Source organism: Alosa pseudoharengus, unplaced genomic scaffold (assembly GCF_046254945.1).
Source record: "Alosa pseudoharengus isolate Yale_2024_CS ecotype anadromous, Long Island Sound unplaced genomic scaffold, YU_APseudo_1.1 YU_APseudo_1.1_scf_9, whole genome shotgun sequence".
NCBI lineage: Eukaryota > Metazoa > Chordata > Actinopteri > Clupeiformes > Clupeidae > Alosa > Alosa pseudoharengus.
Window position 1 is genome coordinate 14680362 of NW_027468881.1, and position 13563 is coordinate 14693924.

At 45.0% G+C, this 13563-nt stretch overlaps 1 protein-coding gene across 4 annotated transcripts in view; it reads right to left on the minus strand.

Annotated features, from left to right (window-relative positions):
* Positions 1-13563, minus strand: part of nav1a (neuron navigator 1a) — a 95896-nt gene that overhangs the window by 8320 nt on the left and 74013 nt on the right. For all 4 annotated transcript variants that reach the window (XM_076276956.1, XM_076276955.1, XM_076276957.1 and 1 more), the window contains 11 exons: positions 9346-10114; positions 8826-9251; positions 7215-7256; positions 6867-7018; positions 6309-6488; positions 5816-5868; positions 4230-4307; positions 2790-2873; positions 1484-1595; positions 1234-1355; positions 122-306 (listed from right to left, as the gene is read on the minus strand). In XM_076276956.1, coding sequence (XP_076133071.1) covers positions 122-306; positions 1234-1355; positions 1484-1595; positions 2790-2873; positions 4230-4307; positions 5816-5868; positions 6309-6488; positions 6867-7018; positions 7215-7256; positions 8826-9251; positions 9346-10114 — 2203 coding nt within the window. The remainder of the gene's footprint in view (positions 1-121; positions 307-1233; positions 1356-1483; positions 1596-2789; positions 2874-4229; positions 4308-5815; positions 5869-6308; positions 6489-6866; positions 7019-7214; positions 7257-8825; positions 9252-9345; positions 10115-13563) is intronic.

Sequence of the window (13563 nt, forward strand, 5' to 3'; positions counted from 1 at the left end):
TAAGTGCCCTTTGCATTTCCGGCACGGTTGAGTACCAGACAAGCTATAGGCGCATCAAAAGATAAGGTGGGGCGATAGATAGTTTAAAAATAGAGTTGCTGAGAACAAGATAAGCACTTACATGGATGAGGTGGCTGACACAGTCTGCTCAGGAAGCTGGTCCGGGTTCTCCCCGCCCTCGTGGACAAGTTTGGGGGAGTTGGGGGCAGAGGAATCAGGAGTGGCGATCTCCTCAATGTCTGAGTAGAAAGAGCCAGTCTTGGAGCCTTTCTTGATGCTGAAAGCCTTGTTGAAAGAGCTCCTCAGCTGCAGACATTGAGGGATACACATGGTTATTATTTTGCTATCAAGACTCATTTACTTTTGCAGTTTAAATGATATGGCGGTACATTGTAAAAGCTGATCTCCCTGATCATTTCCGAAGCAGATATCATTCTAGAGTAATTGCAGTACATTCAGCAGCGTTTGCTGCAGCGTTTATGGTCATACAGTAGGAGAACAGGCATGGAATTAGACATCCTTGCTTTTGTTAGTGTGACCAATGATTTAAATGTTAGCTTGTTTCAAACATCTCGGTAAAATTAGTAAAAAGCAAGACATGACAAAACGACAGATTCCATTTATAACCAAGTGGATGGCCAGTGAGCCTTACAAAGACATGGCACTATTGAAGTTAGAAATCAGCAAGTTGTATGAAATGAGTGTTAGACATCCATGACGCTGGCGATAACAATCCGTTGCATATGACATAATCTGGAACAGGCTGGTCAGAAAGACACTCACCTCAACCACCTTTACCATTTACAGAAAAAAAAGACAGATAAGGGAATACTAGGATCAGACTGGGCACACACTCCAGGAAGAGGGTACATCTTTTTGAATATTATTTATAAAGCAAACACAATCATATTGTTTTGTCATGAGTAGGTAAGCATAATGGATCAAGTAAAACTAGTCTTACTACCGTAATTCAAAATATTATGTAAAAATATTTCCCACGATCAAACATTTACTGAGAGATGAAGATACAGAGTGTATAGGACCAGGAGTAACATAACAGTATAATCTTTCAAGCAACTGGTATAAGCCTTCATGCATACCAGTACCTCTGATAAGCGAGTATGTGCAGTATCTGACTGCAGTCCATAGCGTGGATGTCTGCTTTTACCACCACCATATTTCACTTCTCTGTGTTTTGTAAATAAAAAAGTGTTTTTGTGCATGTGCTCTTACCCAGCTCTTCTTCTTCTTCTTCTTGGCCTCCTGCTCTTTGAGGCTGCCTATGCTGGAGTGGCTGGTGATGCTGTTGAGACTGGAGATGCTCTCTGAAGAGTTCTGCCTCCTCATCCGCAACTCTGTGGGGCAGGCGACAGACGCTCGTCAACGTCATCATCTCTCCACCACAATCTCCATTCATTCTCATAAAGCCTGCACTTTTCACCATTACCCAGTCAGGTTTAAGACCTAAGGTACCGGTACTCACCATTTGGAGCGTTCTCGTGGCTATTAAGGGCTCCATGTATAACTTCTTGGGCCTCCTGGTTCTTGGTCTTTAGGGACTTGATGGTGTCACGCAGGTCTTGCAACTCCGAGTCCTGAAGAGGAGAAAAGAATGACTGTAAGGCCACCCATCCTGCTCATTCTCCTCCACTGACTCACAATGCTTTCATAGCCTGCATACGACAGTCACTGTTACAGTGACCACAATGGCTGCCGTTAACAGAGGTCCTGCACTGCCACTTGTGTTCTGGGAGGTTAATAATGTCAGTACTGTAACAGAGTCTCCTCTTTTTCATGGATCACTGAAAAGGAGCCCAAACAAAGAGCATCCTCTGAGCAATCCAGTGCAGCCTTCCATTAAATAGCTAAGAACAAAAGCAGGGAGGGGGCCTCTCTACACTTAAGGAATCCACACTAAAGCAATGGGAGTGCAGGGCATCTGGAATGTTGGAAATGTGACTGTTTGCCCTGAGGGAGAATATGGGGGCACAGATAGGCTTTATGGGCATCACTGTAAAAAGGGGGAGCCTACAGCCCCCCCCACCCCACCCCACCCCCCTCCCCTCAAACCATCATTTGACCCTAATTTGGTGTTCCACTTCAGTGAACATATGAGGTCACAGTGCTTTTTATTCTGCAGGCACGTGGGTACACAAAGAGGAGTAGAAATATAGATTATTTATCAGGATGCACCTCAGGCATTTTGTTCTGAGTTTTTGACTTTTAGATATTTAAGGGAACCACTCCATATCTCCTGAACAATGGAACATCTGAAGTACATCTGTTCAGATGATTACAGGTGCTTGGATCCAATCCTATTGTGGTCTATTTCTTTACATAATGTGCATTTACATAATTTAAACTATTAGCAGTTAACATAGTCTCACAGTAATTTACACATGCTGAGACCAAATCCCCTGAGAACAAGAATGGCAATGATGGCAATAATAGTAAGGGGAAAGTCCCTTTTAACGGCATGAATCCGAGTAGAGATCTTAGCGGGAAGGGGGGGGGGGTTCAACAACAACAACTAGATCAGGAGTGGCAAGTTGGGACATACTTTCAGGTTCCCTTGCCATTACATCAGCAGCCTGGTAAGCGATAGCACTAGGGGTAAACTTGTGATGTCTGCACTGTCTGTTTTTTCGTCATCATCAGATTTCAGTCCTCTCAGCATGCCCTGGATCGTTCATCCCCCACCATTGGTGGTGTTGACCTGCTCCTTAGTGCTCAGATGATTATCTGTGCTGGACTGAGGTCCCCGGAGGTCATGAGGGGTTCTAACCTACCTTCTGTTCAGCAGTCATGGACAGCGACTGCAGCCTGGTCGTCATGAGGGTCAAACTCTGTTCAAATGCTGCAACCAGATTCGCCTGCAAATAAAATAATTCAATATTTAATTCAACACGGCTCATTAAACAACTGCAAAGTAATAACAATTTTAATTTCCTCTCTGAATTGGGAACTCAGTAATATATATGACTAATAACTACACCCCTTAGACATATCTAAGGAATGACTTTGCCGGCTCCTCCACCTTTTCATGTCTTCCTGCCGCAATACACCTCTTCATAAAAGCTGAATATGCAGCTGAAATTAGAGCATGCATTATAGGAACAAGAATCAGAGAATAATGGCGTGTAGCTCCCTTGTCTGATTAATGCTATGCAAAGACAGTGCAGAGTGAGAATAGATTATGATGCAAAAAAAGCTGCCTTTGTTCAACCCAGCCTTTTCCCTTCAAGGACAGATTACAGATGAATGCAGGGGAATGTAGGTTATTAATAACACTTCTCTACTTTTTATCCCCAGATTTCTGAACAGGAGAGAGACTGGTAGGTGTCAGTGTACTTCCAATGATCTGGACGATTAATAATTACGTTCAAAACTAAACATCAAGTAAACAAGTTTTCCGCAATCAAAAATGTCTGAACAGCTTCACCTGGTTCACTGTCTGTAGGCAAGCTATTTTCAGAAAAAGGCTTGCGTCCATCATATAGTAAATAGTAAAACTGACTGCCCTGATGAACAGTGACACCTTTTTAAAAAAATGTAAGGCTAATTTCAAGTTGGGTACTAAACATGATTTACAATTAGCAAAAGTGGCATTGATGATTCATGTTTGTTGGATTAACCAAGTGTCCTTGCAATAAACACATCAAAAAGCATGATTTGCGATTGTCCTTCATCTTATAAATCGATTTATTTCTCTGGAGCTACATGAGAAATCTGTTGACAACGTGGTGACTTGATTAAATCGGGAAAGGTCGCGGGCCAGCAGTTGTTCAAACTAGCATATGACCGCATGTTGGTATCATGTGACATGGCTTCCCTTTGGCACGGTCACCGTAACGTTACTCAGCTCTGTTCAGGATAAGTAGCCTACATCTGCACAGGCTACTGCTGTTTGTTGCCCCCCCCACAGACACAGCTGGAGGCGACAAGGAAACTTCATCTCATCCGGGTGACCAAACACACATGACTGCACGCCAATCCAACTGTACTTTCAATTGCACTTGTGTGTCGTTTTCTTCTTTCATGCACAATAGCCTACTCAGCTTCCTCATGCCCATGTTGTACTGTATATGCAGAAACAGCTCAGCTTTCATCCACACATTCTGTTCCAATTCATGATTACCGGATGAGGGTCATAACGAGGTAAACATACAAACGATCATAAAGAAAACAAGATAATTAAAGGCAGACAAAAGAGGCTTTAAGGTACGTACGTTTGCAGACAGCTGGTTGGTTAGACAGGCAACCTTATCCTGGGAGGATTCCAGCTCCCTCCGCAGTTTACGGATTTGCTGTAGGGAGAGGGACACAATCATTACATTACAAACAAGCGCATGATCATGACAAATGATACAAGCAGATGTGTGTGTACGCAGGCTTGATTCATGAATAACACAAAATAAAGAGGATGCATTGAACAGATGGGATCTGAACATATATACACACATACACAAACAGGCACACACAACACCAATGAGGAACACACACACACAAAACATGTCACTGTGCAAACTCACTGAACCTCAGAGGTGTTTTAGTACACTATACCATAAATAACACAAACACGCTATGATAGTCATTAGTGTAGGTCCAAACAGGTTTGTGTTCTCACCTGACAAAGAAGTGAATATAACACCTCAAGTAGACATATTTATTCACTGACGTATGCCAAGTGACTAAAATATCATAGCATACTGTATTACTTTGCGTACAGTATATTTAGCTACTGGCAAACGTATGTGGAAAATGTCTTCCCCTCCCTAGATCTGTGAAATATTTGTGTAATTTCTTTTTTTGGAACAAAAACTGTTTCTGAAGTACTATTCATATGCATTAGGGGTATGAAGTAATATTAGAGGTGGATATATTGCAGCTGTATGAATGAGTGAATCCTTCACAAAGACACAGACACTTAATATGGACAACGGAGAGTGGACTATGGAGAATGGTTTATGCAGAGTGGAAAATGCAAGGCAGGAAGGATCAAGTACTAAGCAAGTACTTGGAGGACGATGGAAACGGATGGAAGATGCAAAGACAAAGGTGAAGGTTACAGAAAAAGAAAGAGAGAGAGAGTGAAAGAAAGAGAGAAACTTACCTCGCCCTGTATCCTCTCCTCAGCCTGGGAGAGCAGGACAAAGGGGAGAAAGAGAATAAGCCACTAAAAGCTACTGCGCTATCAGAACTGCAGTCTAAGACCACTTGAAGCAGTGAGGTGCAGAGAGGAATGCTAATAAAGCAACACTGGGTCATTGTAAGCAGTAGAAGCACTGTGCTGTCACCAGTCACAGCATAAACAAACACTTGGGTGGTGACAACACAGCAAATAAATAGGGTGAAGCAAAAAAGGAAGTTTGTGTGTGTGTGTGTGTGTGTGTGTGTTTGTGTGTGGTTACAAACACAGAGTACTGTTAAAAAGTCATAAGGGTTTTGTCAAAGCCTTTTGTTCATCCATGTGGTGGCCAATCTCTAGATCACTTAGTCAGGAACAGTGAAAATGCATGACAGCACATTGATTTGTATCAATACAAACAAACCTCCACTGGGAATCAGAGGCCCCACCTACACTGCCCCCTCCCCCCCATCAGGGTCGACCTATAAACCCCTCAGCTTCTCACTCTGAACTGTGCCGTCTCGACTGCATGCAAAGAATGGCAAAAATTGGCCGGCGCTGCAGGTCTCTGGACAAGCGCTGCAAATCGGATCACATGCTGCACACTCGAGAGGGTCTGAGAGGCTCCGTGTGTGACAGATATCTACCCCAGGACAACTTCTGTTACAGTCAGCAGGCTTGACTTACCGAGGAATAGCTGGAAGACACACTGGATGCCAAAGAGAGCATGGAGCCATGAACTGGAGACAGCATGTGACGAGAAGGCCGAATGACATGGAGGGAAAAAGAGGGAGGGAAAAAGTTGTGGATTTCACCATATATGCAAGTTACAGCAAACAACACACCCATCACTAGACCAGACTGTTTACACATTATTTAGGAAAAACTATGAGAACTTGATAAGCAAGCCAGGTTGCTCTTGTTTGCACATTACAGATGGTTGCCTGGTTGACACCTTCTTCATATATAATAATTTTCACTGATTAATGAAATTAAAAATAATTGGACTAATATCATAATAACATCATACTATCAATACATGATTGCATTGATGAACAAAGCAATGATTGATTATGATTGATGATGAAAATCAACCACAGTTATAAAGATTCCCTATTTGTTTACAGTAAGACTGTACACAACTCTATGTGTTTCCTCTATCAAGCAACAGTGTCCTCACCATCATCCCCGGGATCTCGGTCCCTGAAGGAGCCCGAGCGGATCATGCTCTTGGGTCTCTCCACCAGGGACAGGGTGCTGCCCAGCGGGGAGGCAGTGTACAGCTCAAACCCGGCATCATGGGTGGGGATGCTGTTGGACCGGGTCATCCTGGGGGTACCACTCCCTGGACTGGGGGCCACTGTGGGGCAATAGAAACGTGATTGCAGGCTATCAGTGGGGGCAAAGAGGCAGTAAGGGAGCAAGACAGTAAGGATGTAGACCTGGAAGTCTGATAGAAGCTCAGACATTTCTCATCAATTACAACTGGACTACGGTCAGTAATCGGCTTCAAATTAAATAAAAAAGTGTCCTTCTAAAAGGTCCACTGACACAACGATGCCTTGACAACGACATGTGTCCAGCCAGTGTTGACTGAATTCTACTCAAAGTTGTCTACTCGATGTCTGCTGAAACATGTGTTGATAAATTGACACCGCTGAAAAATCATCTGCCATCAACACTGGCAACGGGCGTGGAGCCAGGGGATCGAGTAGGAGTGGCATAGCACGGCACTTACCCACGTTGGTGAGTGGGCTCTTGACACAGGACATGGGCAGAGAGATGGGAGAGGGCAGCTGAGGGGGACTGGCCGACTCTGCGAGACTCATGATGGTGTGAGAGTGACGCCTCTCTTTGCTTTCGTCCTCAGACTGGGCGCTGCTGTACTGACTGCAATTGGGAGATAGGGGGCAGTATTACACAAATATGTAGTCATTCAAGAAGCATACTGTCAATTTCATTTACAAAAGATTTAATAAGTGCATGAATGCATACATTTACATATATGGTGTTATTTGCATCTGCATTAGACAAAAATAGCACTGAATTGAACTGTGAATAGATTGAATAGGTTTAATATAAATACCTTAATCCTTTCTTTGGGAGAGTGTTTCTATCCCTTTGTGTGCTATAGGAGTAAGAAAAAAGGAAAGACAAAAGAAACTAAATTACCATTTCAGAGCTCTGAAGACTGCATATGCCAAGAAATGAGCCAATCAAATGTCACTCCGTGGAAGGAAACAGACATTTTAATTACAACAGGCTGAGCAAATTTACATTCTATTAAGAGTTCAGTCTGGGGAGATACAGATAATAAGCATTTAGTGATAATAGCCCCTCCTTTGTTGGCATGTGGACTGCCTTTGTTCCTCTACAGGGTGCCGGCTGGAAGGGGGAAATGTACTGAACAGGGGTGTGAGGACAATGGGGACCTGGCAAACTGCTGACTGTAGAGCAGACCTGGCCCCAATCTGGGCCGGGATAGGGCTTGATATGTGTGAGAGTCGGCCATTCTCTCGGAGGAGAGTGCGCTTGCAGTGACCTTGCAGCTGTCTTGTTTTTACACATACTGCACAAAGATGTGTGTTCATTCCAGCGCATACAATGTCAACTCCCTATCTGGTCCATATGAACAAGCATAAGCAGAGGTGCATCTTTAAAGCATGCAATATTACTCTCAATTGGTACTTTACAAATCAATACAGGTCTAAAAGATAGGCTATGTTAGTCAATACATTAGTCAATCACTGACCAATATTCAGTAAACTCATTCCAATATCACTTGTGTCTAGTCCCTCTGCTTCGATTTGTACCTGATTCTTTTTTAGTAGCACAATAAAGCAATGCATCACATGCAGTATTTTCTCCTATGTGCAGATGAATTTCAGAGGTCTGCATTATATCTTGACTCACCATTAGATGGCGCTATATCCACTCTTAAATACACATATCCCGGAGGGGAACAAAACCTCATAAAGCCCATAAACTCATAAAGAGCAGTGGCTGACTACCAGTCCCCCTAAGGGGGTGAAGATTTAAGGATAGCTGGGTGAGGGGCATACGAGCGCATAAACAGCAGCAGGGGCAGCGGGAGGCCTGCGTCCAGACAGGAAATTCAGGCCCGTGCCCCTGTCAGGGAGCACATGGAGCAGACACTTTATTGTGGAATGAATCACTGGGGTACGAAATGCCCATGGGCTGAAGTCATGCGGCCGTAGAGAGAGAAGAGAGGAGAGAGAGAGAGAGAGAGAGAGAGAGAGAGAGAGGAGAGGGAGGGAGGGAGGGAAAGAGAGGAAAGAGAAAGAGGGGAGAGGACAGAGAGAGAGGGGGATTTATTATTCAGTGTGCCTCTGAGTGCTAAGGAGCAGTCTGAGAGGGGCTAGAGGGAAATAGGCTGACAGCATGGTGATTCAGATGGCCAGACTTTCACTGTCTGCAACTGATTATGACACCATATGAACTAAATTAGATTATCGTTTGGTGGTCTTGTCCAGTCACTCTACCAAAGGTCCACTTTCCCTTTTCCCACTTTTCAAAATACCCACGTTCAGTAAAACCCACTGTTTTTCAACCACAAATGAAGATGAACTGCTGAATAGTAGCTACAGCAGTGTGACGCACAACCCATATGTCTTGCAGCTACAGGTCCTGCGTTAGGGAACAGGGATGGAATTAAAACGACCTAAGCGAGACGTACCTGTCAATCAATGACAGAGATGTCCTGCTGCCACTGCTCCAGCCGCCGAGCGAGGCTCTGTCCTCATGCCTGGAGCCTGTGTCCGAGCCGCTGTCCCCGGCCGGCGAGACGCTCATCTGCAGGGGCAGTGACTCCATGCTGCGGTGCAGGCCAGAGAGCCTGGGGTAGAGCAGAGGGGAGCCCGAGGTGCTGCGACTCATGGACGTGCTGGAGAAGCAGTCGGACGTGTTCACGTTGAGAAGCGGGGCAGGGCTCGGGGTCAGGCACGGCGCCGTGGTGGTCAGTCCTGCCAGGTCCTGCAGCTTTGAGTACGGAGGCACCCGGGGTGGAAGCTTGTCCTGAATGCTCCCGACACCAGAGTCTGCGCTGCTGGTGCTGACATTGTCTGGCTGGACGGTTTTGCTAATCGATTTACTGCTGGATAGTCTGGGGATGTTAAAAAGTGAGATTAATGTTAGATTTGAACATGTGTCAATGACGGCTGCCTAAAATATAACATGAAAGACACACAGCATCCTACCTATGCGGTGTAGGTGAGCAGTGGTCTGAGAATTTCCCCCCAATTGAAGGCTGTCTGAGACCCTGCAGTTTGGAGCTGGGAACGTCCACAGCAGACTGGGAAGAACCTGTGGAGCTGGTGGACTTCACTGACCCATCGCCACACTCTGAGTCCGACACCACAGCTTTGGCTCTGGCCTTCTCCTTCTCCCGGTCCGTCTGGTTGACCGGACCGTTTCCTCCGAGGCTGGCCCGGCTCATGCTCTTCCCACTGCCTGGCTCTTTGAGTCTGGATGGGGGAGGTATGGAGGAGGTCTTCACGCTGGGTATGCCTACATCTATGGTGGTGCTTACTGGTCGTGCTCCCGGACGAGCCCCCACGAGTGACAGGGCGCTGGACTTGGCAGGTCGCGGCAGGCTGCGGTACTGGATGTTACTGCGCGCATTAGGGGCCAGGAAACCTTGCTCCGAGTTTGACACGTCGAGGCTGGTCTTTCGTCCCCCGCCCACAGCGGGTTTGACAGGGATGCCCGAAGATTTGGGTATCTTTCCAACGGTAGCGGATCCACCAGAGATGGCGGTGCCGCCTGCGGTCATCACTGTGGCAGTGCCTGTCGTCGGGGTGGGCTTCTTGTAGCCAAAGGAGCTCCCTGCAGAGGGACGCACCAGGCCGGACGGCGGCTTGCGGTTCTCCCCCCTGTCCTTCCCTGCATCGGAGCATGACCGCTGAAGTCCTGAGTTCTTCACGGCCATCTTAACCTTATCCACCACTTTCTCATTGCTTTTTGGAGCTGTAAACGAACACAAATGACATTTAATCAAAAGTTACATGAAAGCAAAACCATAATGGTGTAATGCAACTAATCAAAACACACCTCTTCATCCATAAAACATCTTCTCAGTATTCATTAAACTTAAGCCAAAGGAGAACCAAATTGCTCGGCACTAATGATTGTAAATTACAGCCAAAGTAAATGGCATTCGACCTCTGATGGCATTCGACCATTTCACTAATAGAGTTAGACCTGGCCAGTTGCTATTAATTACTCTGAAAATGTCCAGTCCTGAGCTAAAATAGAAGCTCACTGGGTGCTGCAGGAAGCAAGAGAGCTCAGAGCTTTTAAATTCTTACCACACCCTACTGGAAAAGTAAATTTTGCACTAAGGGCATGTGTGAGTGTCTTTCCTCTGTTGTGTGCAATGTGTGTGTGTGTGTGTGTGTGTCTGTGTGTGTGTGTGTGTGTGTGTGTGTGTGTGTGTCTGTGTCTGTGTGTGTCTGAGGTGTGTACACTTTGTGTGCCTGTGCGTATGTATTTGCATGTGTGCAGGCTCAGCAGTCCTGTGCTCTGACCTTGTAGTGATCACCAGCTTCTCTTCTTTTACTCCTCTGTTTCCCTTGCTCCCTCTCCCTCTGTCTCTCTCTCCCTCTCTATCTCTCTATCTCTCTCTCTCCCTGTGCTAATGTGAACAGTGGGTGATATCCATCATCAAACTGAGCCCATGTGGAGTAAGGCTGGAGTGTTTATGGTTCTGACCCTAATTTAATTAACAGCCAGTATGGCAGTGGACAAGAGGCCACATGGATGCTGTTGAAGTAAGCCGATACAGATGTCTGAATGTGCGTTATAATTCCACAAAAGGTTCCTTTGGTGTTCCTACCAAGTCGATAATTTGTTTTGATTCTTTATGTTTAAACAAAAACAGTTTTCTGTCACACGTTAAATCCATCTCTGTCCCTGAGATTATAAGTTATTGTTACACAACAATGCCAAATTGAACGTTATACTGAGAGACACAACAGTAAAGTGACAGCCATCTGGACCCTCTTAAGAGTATTTATAAATATCCATGACAAGCAGTCAAAGACACCGTGGGCCTGATCCCAAGGGAACGTGGCAAAGTACAAATGGGGTCTTTCGTAAATTTGAAAATTAGGTTTGCTATGTAAACCCCAACTTGAATGTGCCTAAAACGTCGTTTCTGAAAGACTATTTAACATCTTGTGTCACAAACATGACAGAGTCAATTAAGAGACTAAATTATTTCAGTGTGGATAAAGGGGGAAAGGGACTGAGGTGGTTGAAACACACTAGAAAGGATGTGAATGCAGGCGCCTTAAGATGTCTCCATCCTTTGTAAGAGGACTCCTACCATTGAAAAAAACAACATCAAACTCAAAATCACCCTATTTGGACATTTGGATTATCTGGACGTTGCTGATTGCAACCGGCCTTCTGTGGAGTGCCATGGTTGACGACCCCGCCCCCACCCCCCCATTCCCTTATCACTGGTCAAGGCAAAGCACAAAAGGAAAAAAATGACTGAGGCACTCTACTTAATGAGCACAGTGTGTGCAAGGGAGTGTGTCTGTGTGTCTGTAAGGATAGACAGGTGGATGGATGACAGGGAGAGGAAAAAACGAGATTATATGGCATAAATAATAATGTACAAACACAGACAAAAAGACAGTAGTCAGATGACCAATGAGACTAGTACAATTAAACATTAACTGGTTGATTTTTGGCTTGAAGGATAAGTTGTATTTCTCACGTTCTACTAGTGTCCAAATATAAACATCTTCATATTTTCTTTTTCCATTCATGTTCATGATATTAGCCTTAACAAACAATAAGGCTGAATAAAAGATTTGGAGGTCAGAGAATGAGGCTACCTCATTCTGTACACTGAGCTCCATGTCAGAGTCCTCTCTCTGAGCCATACGAGGCCACATCAGAGCCCTGGCCTTTCACAATAAAATCCAGAAGGCAATAATTGCATTTTGGTTGCTTAAGACTTCTTTTCTGTATAGAAATCAGCTATAAGGCCAACTGTTAGAAATATCAACCATATGTTGCCAGTGAGCCATGGTAGAATTGCGTTCTAAAACCAGAGATAATTCAAAAACGCGTCAGTGCAGCCAGCCAGACCCGCTCTCTGTGGGTTAATCCTTATTATCGTGATCAGAGAGTCTCTCCTCAGAGAGTGTGCGCGGTGCATGGAACGTGGAAGACGCTGCTGACACAGGCTTTCGTCAGGCAGACATTAACATTTACAGACTCGCTGAAAGACTAATGAGCACTTACCCCCCCCCCCCTCCCTCCTGCTCCCACTGTCTATCCCTCTTTTGCTCTCGCTCTCTCTTAAGGATGAACTGTTCATCTAGCATAGCTGACAATCTTGCTTGTGGCCCGTTGGCCCAATGCCTGTACAACTGGTAGACAGCTCTATGGCTTTGACTTTCCTTCAGACCCAGACGATCTCTTAAAATATCATTTCAACTCCTTCTTTTTTATTCTTCAATTGCATGCAAAGTACATCATGATTTTAACAAAAGAAATCTGTCTGGTTCCTTAGCATGCAATTCACTGACTGACAACGGATAGACTAATCCTTTTCTTTCCAAGATGAGGAATTTAATACTGAACCATTTCATGTCACCAAAAAGTGCAGATTTAGGTTTAGCTTTCTCACAGTGCTTTGTGCAATGTTGTGAATGGTTGAATTATTTCAGTGTTGACAGTGATAGTGAGGACAGATATGAAAACATGTGTCTCATATATTACCCTTTTAACCTGTGCCTAGACGTGTGTCCTCAGAGGCTAGAACACACGCGATACACTGTCCAGATGGTCTCTTTGAGTGTAATACCTACAGTTTGCACAGCTGGGTTTCACTGTGCCAGTTGAGTGGCCTTGTATCGTGACCAAAAAAAAAAGAGTCATAAACATAAGGGTTACACTGAAGAAAACATGTAAACAAATAGCTGGCTTCTTTTTTTTCTTCTCAGGGCCTTCAAATGGCTGCTATAAATTCTCTCCCATAAATACAGAGTCCAGAGGGAGGAAGAAATGCCACTGGACACAGAAAAACAAAGGCTTTGTGCGCTTTGGGCCTGGCAGGAAGAGGAGATGGGTGGGATGGGTGATTTAAAGTGTGCTGGTGTGCTATCAAAGCCGTTTGTGGGCAACAGCTGTCTTGGCACGAGGCCAAGGCCCTCCCCAACCACAGCATGGCACAGTGGGGCATCATTCTGCACCAGGCATTTCCACCACAACCAGGGGATCATCTAGGCTTTTGTCACAACCAACCCCAGCAGCTGATCTAATAGATATAAGGCGCTTTCTGTACAGCGTGTCTACGCTTGAGTGTCTGAAATCTAAAAAAAAAAGCATATTGAGAGGCCATGATATGGCCATGGTTATTTGTGCTTTTGCAAAGGAGCTCACAGAGTATTGCACAT